Here is an 18,147-nt window from a genome sequence, read left to right as displayed (position 1 = left end):
CATTTCATTAAAGAAACAAAGCAAGTATTTCAAGTCACTGTAACAAGAAAGCAACACATTAAGATTTTTAGCCTATACATACACTCTGCTTGCCATGGGTGCCAATTTATTTGTGTATAAAATACAAAGAAAGGTGTCTGAAATTACAGTATTATTCACAAAATACCATTATTAGGGCATAGGCAACTATGTTCAAAACACCACGTGTGATTGCTCCACTGAATCTAAACATCTGGGGCAAGTTATCCATCTGGCTTTTGTGCCTTTGAAATGACATGCTACATTTAAGCTAAGAGGTCCAGTCACACCAGTTTTAAGTAATCATGTTTTCATAGTCCAGCACTTCATCATTTTGAATCTTTCATTCAGTAACACTTTTGATAAAAATACATTTAATCCTTTTCCCCACACAGCAGGAAAGTGAAACAGATACAGAGGTACAAATGTTTTCTTTCTAAATATTTCTCCAAATATAACAATTATCTCCTGCCATTCAAGCACTCAGATGAAAAGGTACGAAGGAACATCATTATCCTTGTGATTTGCCAGGTTAAACACTAAGATGCAACACATCAAAATGGAATCCCTCATTAGTATGTTTCCCTATTGCTTCTCCTTCCCTTTTCCATTTCCACTGTTCTCAGGACCTGAAAGAAACTTTCACCTGCTTTTCTTCCACCTGCTCTGCTGCTGTGCACAGATTCAGATGCTGGGACTGCTTATGCAGGGTTGTAGCAGGGGCACTGTGTTCCCCAATTCACTCCCACCTCCTAACATGAGCAGGATGACACTGAGTTACAGCACTTTTTTCTTTGGTGCTCCACTTTTTCTCTGTGGTCACTCATTTCCTTCCTTTAAACAACACTGTTCCCAAATGCCAGCTGTGCCCACATAGGATGAGTTCCCACAGCATGCCAACCTCCTTGGCACATGCTGCTCCAGGCCTTGGCTATCCTTATGGATCTCCTCCCATTACTAAACTAACACTGACACCATTTATACAAACACAGCATGCTTTTACCTCCAGCTTACTTCCTTGTGCCATTGATTCGGCTCTTTTTCAAGGCTGCTCCTAAGGCTCCCTACTCCTACATAAACCACCTGTGGTTTGCAGCTGACAAGAGCCTGAAATCCAGACCCTTCAAGACAAACTCTTCTATCACTTCCTTCAGCTCACAAACACAATGGTTGCATCAAAGAAAAATACCCCCAGCCAGGTCCCATCCATCACCCAGCTCTCAGCAGCACCAGCCTGAGTGCCTGGTTTGCCCACAACAACACCAGGATACCATCATAAAATGGCACTTTGGCTCACTCCCAGTTGGGACCCTCAACAGAAGAAACATGGATTGGTAATCCTACAATGCATATGCTGTGAGATAACCTTGATATCATGCATCAGATCAAACATGTGCATGTCAGAAAGCAAATTCACAGATAGGGCAGTTACTGCAGAAAACCACACTTCTGGCTTATGCTTTAGCATGGCTTTCACTCCCCACTACAACAGGGATCTCTGGAGAGTTGTCAGCAACAGAGACCTGCTTGGAACTATCAACGGGCTTCCAGAAGAAGCTGTTTACATCATCTGAATGCACCTCTAATAGTAACACACCATCCTTTTACCATGTAGATCTATTTATTTATACTTGACACATAAACTCAAACACTTTCTGAGTTTTTGTCTTTCTCCATCCTTTTTCTGCTTGATGGACTTTTTAATTACATTATGGTTTTGGCCCTTTCCAACCTTCCTTTCTTCCCTAGATATCAGGTTTCTTTCCTTTTGGCTTCTAAAGGCCACAAAGAAAGTTGCAAAACTGGAATTTGAGTAAATACTTTATGAAGAATACTTTCCATGATGCCTTGGTTGAGTGAAGTCAGCATTTCAAGTTACTGAATATATGCTAAGACACATTTTTTTAAACACAATTGTGCTCGAGTATAATTGACCAAGAAATGTCAGAATAGCACAAAATCTTACTTGGCACATAAAAACTTCATTATGAATTAATAGCATCTCATTTCCATTAGCAGCCTTAGTATTAAGACATTAGTGTACTAATAACGCCTAAGATTAAAAAAATCCTAATAACTTGCAAAATTGTATTATTATATTTGAATTATAACTGATGTGTCCTATCTGTGTGTATTAAACTAAAAAAAGCACAACACTCCCTACTTCCACAAAAATAACAGCACTGAGGCTTCCTTGTTAGCATTACAGTAGCAAGTAAGTGATCCTCACTTCTGCACACCTATTTTGTTGTCCCAGAACAATCCAAGTAAAGATTAATTTTTTCCTGTTACAATTTATTTGTCATTCTGTGTTTGGCTATTTTTTAAAGCTTCTCCAGGTTTCAACAGTACTTAAGGTTAAGACATTTCTGGGAAATTGCTGTGCATGTGGATACACATATGCGCAAGGACAAGAAACTTCTGCAAAGTATTATAAGGGGTTTAGGATTAATATGTTCCATGTGCAGTGTAAGCTGTACTTCCTGAATTCTCTTTTAAGGGAAGAGACAGATCTGTTTGATTCATTATCTAGCAAAAAAAGGCTTTACTACATACTGAATAAAGGCTAAATCACAGAAAACTGATCATACCCTTGGTTCAGTAAGGATATGAACCTACCAAGACATGCAAAAGGCAACAAGGATACACAGCATCAGCTCCACTACCTTGGGGTACAGCAGGCATAGGAAGAGATGAAGTCTTTCATATTCCAATATCATCCTGAGTCATTGCATTCAGTCTTTCACCATCATGACACTGGTGAAAGACCTCTACTGTCAAAACACCCAGAAAATGCTTCACAGGAGGAGAGAGACAAGAAAAAAAATACAAACCTTTAGACCTGAGGTTCACATTTCCCAAAGAACCAATATATTTCTATTGTGGTTATGCTTTTTTCTCCCCCCCAAATATTTAGGTTTTGCTGACAACAGCTTGCCTCAAATGCTATTTAAGCAGTAAGACATCACAAGACATATGCTATCCTAAGATAACACACACCTCTGAAGTGCTGTTAGGTGTAGCTGATGCCTTCAACTGCCTGGTGAATTTGTTATCTCAAAGAAACACAAGGTTTGGAAATGCCTTATATTACAAACTAACCCTAAATTTAGTATTTAAATAAATAAATAAGATCTATGATTTTGCATCCTGTAATTAAAAAAAAAGAAGAGATCTGACTTGGAGTAAATCCTAACTTCTGGCTCCCTAATAAAACTAAACTTTTTAGCTTTATACCTGTGATATGACAAAAATAAACATTTTAATGGCTATTTGTTTTTCTCTTATTTGAAGTAACAAAGATAAAGAAGTAATAACTGAGATTTGAAATTATCCACCTTGAAAACAAAGTTCTGAAAGCAAGAGGGCAAATCTTTTTCCATGGGTCCAGTACAAGGATGAGTATCTCATGCTCTATATGCATGTTAAGTAAGCACCCCTATCAAAGCTATAATAATTATCAATTGAGTGAGTACTTTTGCCTTTCACATGGACACCTTCTCAATAGAGATTTTGCACTTTAAAGGATGAAGGGTTGGATTTTTGCCCTCAGCATTGCTAAAGCATAACTGGAGGCATCAACAGAGTACCCACAAAAAACAATTCTGAGACTTGCTCCTCCCGTAGTCTTATCCCCTGTAAAGTTTACATGCTATGGTGCATCTCAGGATATGCAATTTAAACCGCCATTGATTAGAGAAAATAAAGATTTCCCTATTCTTCTCTAATCTCAGACCATTAGGTGCCAAGTGGTTCAACAAAGCAGGTAACAATGATTCCAATCTTACTGCTCATATGCTTAAAATCAAGCCAGCAGTTATAACTATTGCTGTATCAAGGCCAAAGTATTCTGCAATTTTGCAGTCCAAACCCATGCTGTCTATAAACAAGAAAAACAAATTCACCATGAAAGTAAGTTCCCTACATATTTACAAATCCATTCAGGGTATTGAAAATGATGTCTATCAGTCTGTTACAAAATATGGGACACTAGCAATCACACACCAAGTACAAGGATCCAAAAGTCTCATTCAAGGCCTAAGGCACTGAAAATTATAATGCAAAACTCCAAGTCTTCCTCCACAGTTTCTATAATATTCACTATATGCTTTTCATGTCCCTAAAAAATACAGGCTTGCTGATGATAAATCTTGCAGGCAATCAAAAGAAAACTGAGACTAAGAAAAGCTATCAATGCTCCCATCACAAAGGGTTCCCTTAACTGCAGGAAAGTTGCTCCTGATTTTTACTGGTATGACAGGTACCACAGTCAGGCCCTTTTTTACGGTAAAGTAATCCAGTGCCTGAATGAGACTACTGGGTTAAAACGTAATAAAGTGAAGTCAAGTGAGACCTAGTAAAACTTGAATTTGTAAAACACACCTGCAGAAAACAAATTATCTACCAAGGCTAGGCCCAACCACACATTACTTTTATATCCTATGCAGCCCTGGGATTCCCCCACATTTCAGCTCCCGCAGAATTCAGCCCATCCCATCCACTGAGAGTACCTGCTACCAAACCTAATGTACTAAGAAAGAAAATCTGACTCTTGATTGAGGGGAAACTGTGAACCATAATGCTAAGAACTGCAAAAAGATTTAACATTAAAGACATTTATACAAGCCCCTCGTTAGCAGTCATTTACAGATCAGTAGAATCCCACCAAGCACAGTCATGGAGATACTGAAGTATTTGGGAATCAGATTAAAACACTACCATCACAATTTTCATTGCCTGAATACTGTTTTACTAGCTGGGGGAGGCAGTCCTCACTGATCAGAAACTGCTTGAAAATAAAAGCACTACACAATGTGATCTTTTGACTATAAATGTCACAAAGCAGTATTTCACATACTACAGTTTGATGTAATAGAAACATCCAGTACAAAGAATTACCAGAGATGCTAAACTGACTTTTACAAGGCAGCAAGGTCAGGGCAGGTGTCAAGAAATGAGGGATTTGTTAAAACTGAGGTTCTATGTAGCTGGATTTCCAAGTGCATACCCTTATATGTTACTATTTACTGAACAAGAGCTTTTTAGCTTTAGTATGAACACTGGAATCCTTGTGCAACTGACTTAAACATAAAGGGGTATTTCTGAATGCACAAACTGAAACCAAGACGGCCAATACATTTCCACACCCTTTGAAATATTTTTTTTAAATGCTAGTGTATGGTAAGTGTGGAATGGTGACTGACAGCTGAGGAAGAAATAAACAAAGGCACAAGCAATCCTTTGAAGCAGCTCTTGGGACAACATTTCCAAAAACTGTGGAAGGCATAGTATGAAGAAATAATCTTCGGCATTTTCTATAAGCTTCAGGGCAAAGCTTATCCTATTATGACCTACCTTTAAGAAACCACACTTCCTTGCTTCCTAAGAGATAAAATAAAGGTTGGGTAAACCTATCTCCCTTGTAGCATCTTGTACAATTTTTCTTCCATGCTGAGCTGTGTTTTGTTTGCTTGTATCACGGAAGTACAGCTACAATAAGCTACCTAAATAATACTTCTGTCTCACTGTGTCACTTGTTGTTGCATATGATAACCTGCAAAAAAGGAACACTAACGATTAAAGCTAAATACAGCAGAAGTATCTTTGAGATGCACAAAGTTCTTCGGCACTTAACACCCTCACTGAAATGCTTACAAGGAATAAAAGCAGTGCTACAGCTGGTCTAGTAACTTCAAAACACTGCAGAAGAAATTGTCTCTGAGCAACAATAAAGGCAATCTCTGACACGACAAGCCATTAATCTACCGAAGTATCCTAAGCTCAGCCAGCAATCCTTAGTTCTGACTTGAGCGGACTGTGTGTTATCTGTTCCTCATCACCATGCCCCATTTCAAGAGGAACTCGAATTGCTGTTCAACACTCTTGCTGGCCACCCACATTACACGGGACTGAGTAAAATAGGCCTTGGTTATGCAGAGCAAAGTGTGGTAATCAGTGACAGAGTGGAATTTACCTAAGATTCCTACAGGGCAATTGCTGCATGTTCCTTAGTCAGTATGATGTCAGGTTAATGGATAGCATTAAAGGGTACAGACTGCTTTATGCCAAAGCATTGCTGTCCTGTTCCAATCAAACACTTCCTGGATGGATTTGTTGAACCATAGCTCCCACCATCAGCCTAAAATACAGAAGGGGCAAGCAACTTCATGTGTGTGAGTTGCACCTGGCAAGGGAGGTTTCAATAACTTTCTAGATGTCCCATGGCTTTTTTCTTTTCCTCTCAGTACACACTGCACTCATCCTGGCTGCCAGAATTTTCTTGCTATCCATTTTATTGGGACAATCAGTATAATTTCTATTTTCTTCTGCTTCCTCAGTAGGTCTTCCCATTAAGATCAATCCACAGTTAAAGACGAATCAAAAAATACTGCTGAGGGCAACACCACAGGAATGTGTATACTCACACAGGAGACACCACTGCAGTCCTGAGGAGAGTACAAGAGTCCAAAAGGGAAGAAAAGGTAACAAGTGCTGCTGTGGAGATATACGCATGCTTGTACTGGTCAAAATGATGGTTCAGCCTGCAGCGTTTTGCAGAGAAGCCTCAGATCATGAGAAAGTACCACACTGCACACGGCCTTGCTAACATGCATCGCGATTGGACTATCATTACAGTCCATTACCTCGGACTTGCATTACAGCAAGGCAGATAGGAAAGAGGAATTTCTAAATTATATTATTAGATGTGCTCAAACTAGGTAACAAACTAGGTAACATGTCTAGTCCAAATCTGCTTTAAGGAACAGTTGAACTCTGCTAACTCTAAGTCCCAACTGACATCTAATGGATCTCTTACTACTAGCACAGGGTCTTTGCCTTTGCCCAACTTCCCCTATGATTTGAAGCATCAAATCATTTGCTTGTAATTCCAAGTCCCAAAGTTTCGTTGATCTCACTGGAGTTAAGAATTCAAACAACTAGTTTGAGTTGTAAAGCTTAAATAGTTTTATATTCCAACAAGCACCCCTTAGCAATGCCCAAATTAACTGGTGAATGTGTAATCACAGCATAACACTCTTATCATCAGTTCTGAGACACTGGTCCTTCTTGAAACTGCCTTATTTCTTGGAAGCCTCGAGCAAAAGTTATCAACTGTCCAGCACTGAAACATTCTCCAGTTTGTTACATGCTCCTTCAGCAAACTAAATATGCTAAATAACTTAAACATACTTAAGACTGTACATATAGAACAAGATATCATTTGGTGTAAAATGCCCCAAGAGCACTGCCCTTAGCAGTACGATACTGTGGGATTTACATTAAGCAAGAGTCTGGCATGAGAAGCTTCTAAAGTGTAATTAATCAAGATATGTAATAAAAATGTTTGATTTTTACACAGTGGAGAGACCTTCCCTTGCACACAGAGAAACAGTTTTTCATGTAAGAACAATGAAGTCCTGGTACTGAATACTGGCAGCTGTTCCATACAGTCATGCTAGCAACAGAAAACATTTACTAGAACTAGCTCTGTTCTCTGGAATTACTATACATTTTTATTTTTCTAATTTCATTTGCTTAGCTGTTTTATTCTTACTGTTCCTTTCCTCCCAAAAATTACAGCCTTGCTGCTTCACTAAAATATTAAAACAATTCTAAACAACTTTTACTTTTGAATTATTTTACATCAAAAGACTTCTAAAAAGATGCACTTTTCAATAAAGTTCCAGCTCCTGGAACATTATAGCTCATATCTGAGCAAAACAAAGTCCAAATTTATGCTTCATAAACCTCCCCTACTCTTCTTCCTCAGAAGTTGCTAATGTTATGTTCCTGTTCAAACATTCCAGTTTATATATAGGATTTTCATGTAAAAGGCCTGGGATAAATGTTATGTGTTATATCCCCAAGACTGTAAGCAATTCATAGGCAGTTGTCTCTTCTTCAGTTTACTAGAAAAGATACTAAATCAGTCTCTGGCCATGCTCTTCTAAGAGTTTTTGAAATGTAACAAACACAAAGAAAGAGGTCCAGACCTTCTGGTTTTCACATGGAAATCTTCTTGGAGTGACCCACCTGAGCAGAGCACATCATGAACCTTTACAGCTTCAGTGCAAGCCACCAGCATGCTGGCACTACTTTAGAGGGTCTGAACTCCGATGCCATTGCACACCTCTCTTCAGCCCCCCATCACCTCATCACATGGCTCAGCTCCCTTCACCAAGATCCTGCTTCTCCCCACCCATTCTCCTTTCTCTCCACACTGCACCTTACTCCCATCTCACTCCATGGTGCTTATGTTCTAAGCAGGTCCCACCATGCCACCAGTGATTCCTGACATCAAACCAAGCACAGCCACACACCACTGTTCTGTATTCACTGTTTGAGGTTTTTTTATATTCTGCACAGTCTTGTGTCCACCTCAGGCAGGTCACAAGCTTCTTGGGCTGAAAGTATTGGTACAGGGCCCAGCACAATAGTCATCACTCGCAGTCAGCCCCTTCCTGCACAGGCCAATGCAGTAAAAATGACATGTGTGCAATACAGGTGAATCAGTCTCTCCTTAAAGCATTTTGAAAAATCAGAAGAATCTGACAGAAGGTAAGAAAAGACCAAGAGAAGGGAGAGCAGAGGCAGGAGACAAAGGAAATAGAATACACAAGATGGTTTTCACTGGAAGCAGCATTCCAAGATCTCTCCTTTCCCTGATGCCTCTCCTTGACATGGCCATGGTAGAAGCAGCATTCCTCTCCTTTATTTCTATACAGTACTCCTTTTTTTGACTTTATTTTCCCCTCCTAGATTAATTTTAACATTTACTTCCAGCCCAGACTGACACTTACATGCAAGAAGTAGTACCACCTTTATGGAACTTCCTCACTGGCTGAGCTATCTCAGGTTTGTGCTTTTACTCCATGCTTGCCAAGAACTAAGAGGTATTTAAATTCTTTTCACTTCTTTCCCTCATCTTCCCACCTGCCAACAGCAGTCACAGCCTCAAAAATTATTCTTCCTTCTTCATTTCAGGACTGACATATAGCCTAATATAACAAACCCAAACACTTTTGCTGCTAAAACCACTATGGCAATGAAAGGGTCCATGCCTCAAAAATACTAACCATCAAATTACTTTCATATATCTAAAACTACATTTTAGGTGAGAAGCTAAAAGATTATAAGAATAGTGTTTTTCTTTCACTTTTATCAACACATATATAATCCCTCACTATTCTCTCAGTCATATCTCCAGGGCTCTTTTCAGGGGAAAATGAAAATCGTTTAAAAAACCCAACAAAAAACCTTGATTTGGGGAAGAGGTGGGCAACAACCTACAGATGGTTCACACAGCTTTGGATGCAACTCGGTGAACATTCAGATACAGTTTTGCAAGTGGCTTGAATGACAAGTAAAAATGAAGAATCATCTGGCAGGAATACCTCAAGAACATCCAAAGCCTGGTCTCAAGGAAGCAAACGTGCTCTGAGCCACCTCTTCCCACATGGCTGTCACACAAAGCACAAATACTCCCATGCATGATCTCTGCACGACAGGTATCACACAGCACACTATGTGTACATCTAGAAAACTCCTATTTACCCTCCTTCCAACCAGATTAAGCACACTTTGTAGTCAGCCCAGCAGCTGATAAACTGGGTTTGCAACGCTACACCCCAGCGCCTGAGAAATCATGATGCTACTCGACAAAGGCAGCAGAGGCAAATTCCAAACGTGTTAAAAGGAGTGCCTGCCCTGGAGGCTCTCAACCCCAATTCTTGTTCTTCTCCCAGTGTGCCTTGTCAATACTTCCCTGCTCCTGCCACCCTCAGCTCCTACACCTGCTGGCCCTAAGTGACCACAGATGCAAGACTGTGCATCAACAGTGCTCCTCAGATTATTAAGAATTAAATGCACAAAGAAATACTTCCAGCTGAGTCAAGGCCACAGCATTCAATACTTGGCAGTCTCAAAGCCCTTTTCTGACACAGGATAACATAGTAATGCATGAAAGGGGGAAACAGTAAAGACAGGAAAGTTAATTAAAAAAAAAAACCAACATATATTGTATAACCTTTTGAGTAGCACAAGCTTTTCCTGATTATGGCCTGAGTAAAAATAATACTTTAGCAATAAGGTCAGGAACAGGAACTGAGAGTCCTGCTCGTCTGCCTCCACTGGGGAGGAAGCCTTTCCATGGGGCTGGAGCTCTATTCTTGATGGAAAATCTTCACCTGGAAGACTAACTAAAAAAAGCTGCAGCAAAGGATAGCAAACTACAGCAGTTCTAGGACAAAATGTGCTTCAAGGCCAATACCAGAACACCTCATTTTTGCAGGCACATACATGAGGGCAGAATCTGGCCTATATTCTATACACCTTAAGTTACTGTTCATAGGGGAGAGGAAAAAAAACCTTTTTAGTTACAGCAGAATCTGCAAAAGAGTAAAATTAACCTTACAGCTTGCTGGACAGAAGGGCTCCAGTTCCTTAGAACACAATACCACCAGGGCAGTGTCAATAAACCTCCATACCAAAATGAGATAATTGGGAAACATTAGTCCTGAAGATTTACCTATGAAAACTCCTTTTAAGCATTACAAAACAAATAAGCAAAAAAAACTTCAAACTTTCTTTCAAATTAAAAAAAAACAAACAAACTGCCATTGGTAAAAAATGTTCCCTTCACTGAGACAGTAAATAACCTCTAGTAATAGGCAACATTTCTCTTGCTCTGCAATGTTTCTCATTAGCCAATTAAATACTTGATTAGCTCTTCAGCTGTGATGTTAGCAAATATAAAATGCAGCAGCCACCCTCCCAGCCCATCACTGCAAATATATCCCTTTTCCAAAATGTGCCTTTATTCAGGCCCATCAGTTTGCTGCTTCTTTACAGTTAAAGCAAACGAGGATCAATTTGGTACGCAAAGAAGTGAGTTTTCAGTCACTGGCATCAGTTAAGCCAGTAACTTTAATTCCTATGACAGCCAAGTGTTGTGTGACTAACTCTCCCCTTTCAGTCCCTTTCAGGAATCTCTCAGTCCTATAGCAAGGGCTCAAAGCCTGAGCTGAGGCAAGAAGCAGAACAGGCAAAAGATAGGAGACAACTCCTCCAGCTAGAAATAAAATATGGAGAGCATATAAGAACAGTTTTCCTATTTGAATATCATACGAAGAAGTGTTGCACTGTTTCCAGCCCAACTGCAGAGAGATGGTTTTCCATCACAGCAGTTCTGATTGCAGCATTGTACATTACCCTGGTGAAACATGGCAGCCCCATTTAACTCTAGACAAAGCTGCAATTTTATCACCACACTTTGTGTCAGCTGTACCGAAGTATCTCAGGTGATGGACTTGCACACAAAGTAGGCACGTACCGAAAAGGAAAATAAGTGTTCAAGAATCCAACAGCACACGGGAAAGGCAAACTGTGAGTCTTCTAAACGTGCAGGTAATCATACCGTAAATATTTAAGAATCTGTAAGACTCTAGCTTGTCACTAGACTTTCTGGAGTTGTTTTTTTTTTAAAGAAAGGTGAAAAAGCATAAAAAAACCCCTGGTGTTCTTGGATTAATTTGAATATATCCACCATTGCTTCAGAAATTTACGAAAAACATGTAACAATTCACAATTCTGGAAAATGTCGCTTTGCGGCTGTGGAGTCTGAAGCCAGGAGAAAGGGCAACATTATATAATATCCTGAAAGAGCAAGGTAATTGAATAAACCCACTCTCTTCCACAATGGTGCAGATTACTTCATCCACGATGGTCTTGAAAATGAGTTTAACTCTATAGATAACTATGTTCTTCAGAACAAAAGGAGTGAAAATGAGAGGAAACCGTTTTTGTTCACCAAACAGAAAACAAACAAAACCCAGCAGAAGGGCTAGTAAGGAAAGAATGGTTAATCTCACATTTCTAAAAGGGTATTATAAACAAAGCATGGTTAACAACAAAAATAAAGGATTAAAAAAAAAAAGACACGAAAGTGCTTAATGGTGTTCTTTTAAATATTTACTTTGCTGCTATTTGGAGAATAATTTGTTCCATTTAGTAGCATTGGGCTCAAAGGACTGCTTTAATCCAGAGAGATTAATTATAGCCTTTGGAGTTATAAACACAATTTGGGAAGTGAAGCGGAGAAGAGGAGAGAGACTCCTCTCACGCTGGCGTTTTAACAAGTTTATGTGCTTTGGGGCTATGCTACATAGGCTACACCTGTACACTGCAGACAGAACACCCATGAATTGTGGAAAAACAGCCCCCAAGACATCCAGGGGGCTATCCTGAATATCCTACAGTGTTGCTATAGGCAACTAAAATACTTCTCAGGTGTCCTTCATCAAAATACAAGTTCACCAGCACATTACAAAAACATCATCTCGCTTTTATTACCTGCACCAGAAAGGAGCTGCCACATTGAGACAAGCAGCAGACACGGGGCCTCTAAGACCTCTCATATTGCTTTCATGTATTTCTCTCTCTGGTCATCGCTGTGTCCCAGACCAGGTGGCACAGGGACCAGCAGCAATTACTAGAGCAAAGCTGGGAGCGATCTTACCTAGCAAGGGATTGGCTGCTCCCTCCTCCGAGCTCTCCTCAGCCCCCTCCTCTCCCAAGCCAGAGGTGGCCGAGTCCTCCGGGGCGGATGCAGAGCCCGGGGTGCTGGGCCCGCTGACAGACCCCGAGTCCCCTTCCTCGCTGCTGGAGCCGTAGCGGTCCGGCTGGGCGGCTGTCCCACCCTCGCTGCAGCTCCTCCGCTCCTTGCGGTGCACTCGTGAGTGCAGCACCATTTGGTGGTAGGTGCGGAAGACCTTCCCGCACTCAAAGCACTCAGTGGACTTGTTCTGGGTGGCCCGCCGGCTCTGCCGTGAGGCAGGGCGATAATCCAGATCCCCTGGGGCAAGCGGGCAGCTCTCCCCCGCTGGGACACTGCCAGTTTTCTCCAGGCGGCCACTGGTGCAGCTCTTCTTCTTAGGGTTGCTGGGTGAGTCCTGGTCCCGCTTGCGCTTCTCCTGGTTGACAAGGATATACTCCCTCTTATCCTTGTCGTAAGTCACATCTGCAACTGCCAGGGCCTCATCCCATCCCACATACTTCACATACTCTGAGGGCTCTACTACTTTTCCTTTGGTGGCCAGCTGCCAAGCTTGGTAGCTATTGACCGGATCCAGCTCAGCTACTCTTTTCCCAGGCTGTCCTCTCGTAACTCTATCCAGCCCTACAGACGGCCGTAGATTGAGACACTGCAAGAAAAACTGCTTGGTTACCGAGGAGCTCAGGCTCCCATCAGTCAAGCCCTCAGCTTTATCCCCAGTGCCGCCTGGCTGCACACGGTAGTGAACAGCATTATGCACTTTCAGGCTTTCCATATTTGTAAACAGATTTCCACACTTGGTGCAAACTTCGTACAGAGATAGGCCGGTCACAATTGTCTCCTCTTGTATCACGTCATTGATAGTGGCAATCAGATCCAAATCATTTTTTGGTTTGTTTTTGCTCCCAGACCTGGGGCCATGCGACTTCATGTGGTTTTTGAGAAACCAGGGCTCTTTGAATCTCCTGCCACAAATATGGCACCCGTGATCAAATGACCCCCTGTGCTTTTTCATGTGAGCTTTCAGGAACCAGGTTTGACTAAAGGTCTGACCACAGACTTCGCATGGGAACTCACCCACATTCAGCTCGCTCTTGCAGTTCTCGGTGTAGGTCTCCCCATTAGGGACCTGAGCTGTTATATGGTCTTTCTCTATGTGGTTTAACAGCGTCTCCTCCCTCAGGGTCATGTAGCTGCACAACCTGCACTTGAACGGTTTGTGGACCTGGTGCAGGTGCTGCTCTAGGTCCTTCTTCCTTTCAAATTTGTTTTTGCAGAAGGTACACTGGTAAGAGGTCAGCTTGTCATCCTCCTCAGCTGGTGCCATCTCTGTGACCTCCTTCTTGCTACTTCTCAACAAGATCTTGCTGCTATCAACCTGAGCGGTACCGTTCAAGATCTTGTTGCAGGCAGATGTACTTTTAGTGGGGCTGGTGCACCCACCAAGGCCCTCTGAAACACCCATCTCTCCCAGCTGTGCCTCTCCCACCTCTGTCTCGTGCCCCTGACTTAAAGTGCCTGTCCTGTGACTGCGGATGTGAATCTTCAGGTTGCCCTTTTGGGAAGCTCTGTGGTCACAGTAAGGGCATTTGTAGGGCTTCTCACCTGTGTGCTTCCTCATGTGCTGTGACAGGGAGCTCTGAAAAGGGAAACTTTTACCACAGATGCAACAGCTGTGGCACATGGTCTTGTCAGCATCCATGTCGTTTTTGCTCAGCTTGCCAAGGCTGAAGGATCTCCGTAACTCCATTTCTGCCTCTCTGCTCCGATCCATCTGTATTACTGCAACAGGGGGTAAGCGGGGCAGGAGGACAAAAGCATGTCTGGCAGCAGAGGAGGGCTGGACCGCGTTCTCAATCATACGGTTCTGCAAAGAGGTGTTTTATAGCTTCATTCTCAGGGTAAGGTTTCTCCTTTCAGTTGCTCCACAGAGTCCACAGCACCGATTTATTTCAGTATGCTTTGTAAGCGGACAGCATAGATCACCTGAAACAAGAACAAAATCATCCAAATGTACAGATTCTTAAATATAGTCAAACCTGTTCATGTTTTGAATTCAACGGCTTCCATCACTCACTCCGCACTCAGAAGTGCACCATATGACAATCAATTGCAACAAAAGGCAGTAGTTTCTCTTTTTGTTGATATTCTAGAATTCTGTGACAAGCATAATCACTAAATAAGTAAAATCCATGAAAGAGCAAATACTCATTTCTATACACTGACATCAGCATCTTGAACGAAGTGCAAACTTTAGAAATATTTTTTGTTTGAAAACCAGGCAGAAGCGGCTAAAAATACACCTTAAATGAGGAAAACATTTCTTGTGGGGGTTATTACACTTTAAATCTGTGGCTTTACCATCATGTGTAATTTCATGTAAAATAGTTACTTGCCAAAGATAAAAGGCTTTCCTAAAGACTTTAGTAAGTATCATATTCCTGCTGGCAACTGCATTACTTTGTGTCTCAGACAGCTCGGCTGTGCTTGAAGTGGCAGGCACAGAAAGGCGCAAAGGCTGAGGATGCTCAGTACTTTGATTACAGAGCAAACAAGAATGTAGAGCCTGACAAAGCACTCATGAAAACTATAAGTTATTTCCTGCTGGACAGTGAACTAAAAAGACCCTCCAAGTATAAATTTCAGTCTCAAACTAACAAAGCAAAGTGATAATGTAGCTATCAAATTACCTCAAATGTGAGTGATTTATGTCAACATGACACACAGGAAATGACACCACCACCCACCTCAATGAAACAGAATTTTAACCATAAACAAACAAACAAAACAGGAAAAAAACTCTAATTAACAGAGCAAATTAATAAAAGTTTACATATTTTTGTACCTCTTCATGAATAAATGCAAGGGTCAGTATCTTAGTGCAAGATGAAACACACCAGTACCTTGTATACAGCAAAAAACAATGAATCAAATCCACATAGGCTGTTTCTTTTCCAATTACTACACTGTAAAACAAAATCTTCCCCCCACCCCCCAAATCCTCATTAAGAACTACAAACACCACATGACTAAGATCAAAGAACACAGCATTCTCTAATGAAGAAAACTGATCTATTGCCACATTAAGAATACATCAGCTTCTTAACATGTAGCTAAAAATATGCAGAGCACTAATGAGACCATATATTCCCACTTCCATCTATGACTCAACAAAGAGCTACAGATCTACAGCTGCAAATTTTGAGATTTCTCACTGTATTCACCTCTGAGTCCCTCCAATAAATAAGCAGTCTAACCATATCAGCAGCAGGAGCTAAACGAAAAGCAAGACTGTCGCAATGCTCATCTCACTCACAGGCTACAGAAGAATTTCATTACGTTTAATTTAATCTAGCCCTCTTATTTGCTACAAGACATTCATTTCTGGGCTGGATTGTCTGCATATCTAGTATCCATTTAGCATGTTAGGGAGTTCTAAAACAGCATCAAAACCAAACTACCTTTTCCTCAGAGAGCTGACAATAGCATTTAAGGGATGAGTGACAAAAGCAATTTCATTTCTTGAATGAAGCATTTTTTTATTAATCAAAAAAAAAGAGATATCTCAAATTCAGAAGTCCATATGACCAGGATGTTTACAAACTACAGAATCTAAACTAATCTTTGAAATTAGTAATTTAAAATCAAACTGAGGGACAGTCTCAAAAGAAACTTCCTGGGTTTAGAGTAAAGATATCAGCCACTGAAATTGTGGCTGCACCAGAAGGTACAAACACACCACACAGAAAATACAAGTTTATATTGCCCAACAGTGGATGAAACAACTTAAGAGTAACATCTTATTTATCTCATCCACAACACAAAACTGCCAAGTAACAACCCATATTGTCTTATAATCAAAGATTTAACCTAAAAGTCATTAAATCATATAAAGAAACACCAGGTTCAAGTATACTATGCTAAATGCAAGCAACAGCTTCTTCTGAAATGTTCCACACCATTTCAGAAAAAAAATATAAAGCTTTGGGAACAAATCTTTTAATGTATTTTATACCATGTTTTCTACATTCTTAATTTTCTACAGCTCACATTAGTGAACATATGACTTCTACTGGCAGGCTGATTTTTAGACTAACAACTTTTTAAAAATTATTATTTTAAAATGTAGGGCCCATTTTAACTCAACTTTCTGCAGTGTTTCCTGTCTGAAAGTTCAAAAGAGCTTTAAGAGCCACGCTTAGACAAGACTGCTGTATGCAGCACTCCAAGCACATGTAGATCCAAAGCATCAGAGTCCCTTTGTTTACTTGGCCACAGATTCCCTGGGCTTACTCTTGACATATTTCACTTTAATTATTTATAGCATTTTCATTAATGAAACTTAGTTATGAAAATGAGGCTATGAAGAAAGCATTACTTGTAAGGGTATTAGCCACTCACAGGAGATCCTCCCAGTCCTGTATTAAATTAGGCCTGAGGGGAAAAAATGTCAGACTTAAAAACTACTGAATAATTTTATTAGTCTAAAATACTTAATGGAAGTGTTATCATCTTCACAAAAATATTCTGAGAATTTTTTTCATCTCTATTACTTTATCTTGCCCAATACACTGCAATCTGTGACTCAAAAGTTGGAATAAAGCATTCCTACACTTGAATTATTTGAATTCATGCACATATAAGACTCAACAAAATTTCAAATCTGATACTCCACAGGCAAAATTCTAGGGGCATGACGGGTGTTCACCCAATCTGAGCTTACTTTACACAGTACGTGGAGGTCAGTCTTTGGCTTTGGTAAAATATATAAACAACTCACTTCTCCCTCCTCATATCATTTGAGAGGCTACTTAGAAGTAATTCTTCCAGAGAAGTGTCTTTACAGAACAGCAAAGCTGGTTCACTGGAAAGTAGTAAATAAAATCACAACTTTGGAAAAAAGCTTTAATTTAGAAAAATGAACTTACAAAATAAGGGAAAAAACACTGGTAAAGAATCCTAACAATAGAAAGTAACATTCTGTCTGAATAATTTTTACCTTGGGATTAAATACTAAACATCAAAAATAGCACAATGGATGAAAGATAACTGGTAAATCAAACACCACCAGTCACTCTTTCATTAGGAGTAAAATTTTGCCATAGTTATCTTTATTTCTTTCTGGCTGACTGTGATAATTTAAAAAGTTGTCATTTGAAGTAATTCAAGATTTTAAAGTATTCTGAAATAATTCTCTATCAGCACACATGGAATGCAGCCACCTCCAGCTACCCTCAGGCTACTGAAGTGTTTCAGGTGATAGCCAGCAGCCCTTCACTGTTTTGGTCCAAGCTCACCCTGAACTTCCATAGCACTGGCTCATCACACACAATCCATAGCAGAGTCACACCCAGCCCGCAGACTCCTCCCAGACTGGCACAGCACAGAAATCCCCACCAGCAGAGGGGCAAGCCATAGGAAAACACAAGTGAATGTAAAATGAATGTAAACCATAAATTAAGATACAGTCTTTAAAAATATTTTGTGTGTCTCAATGGCACTGCAGTCTATTCCAAATGCCATCCACCTACTTGGGGGAGCTGTGATACTCTTAAGGGGCATATAAACTAGATTCA

At 40.5% G+C, this 18,147-nt stretch overlaps 1 protein-coding gene across 6 annotated transcripts in view; it reads right to left on the bottom strand.

Moving 5' to 3' along the window:
- ZNF516 (zinc finger protein 516) overlaps positions 1 to 18,147 on the bottom strand; it is a 101,221-nt gene that overhangs the window by 44,389 nt on the left and 38,685 nt on the right. For all 6 annotated transcript variants that reach the window (XM_021530855.4, XM_085571850.1, XM_021530856.4 and 3 more), the window contains exon 2: positions 12,536 to 14,557. In XM_021530855.4, the coding sequence (XP_021386530.1) occupies positions 12,536 to 14,432 (1,897 nt within the window). In that variant the 5' untranslated portion in view covers positions 14,433 to 14,557. The remainder of the gene's footprint in view (positions 1 to 12,535; positions 14,558 to 18,147) is intronic.

The sequence above is a fragment of the Lonchura striata genome, chromosome 2 (genome assembly GCF_050655825.1).
Source record: "Lonchura striata isolate lonStrDom1 chromosome 2, ASM5065582v1, whole genome shotgun sequence".
Lineage (NCBI taxonomy): Eukaryota > Metazoa > Chordata > Aves > Passeriformes > Estrildidae > Lonchura > Lonchura striata.
Note: the sequence above shows the minus strand (reverse complement) of the source record. Positions and strands in the feature narration are given on the sequence as shown.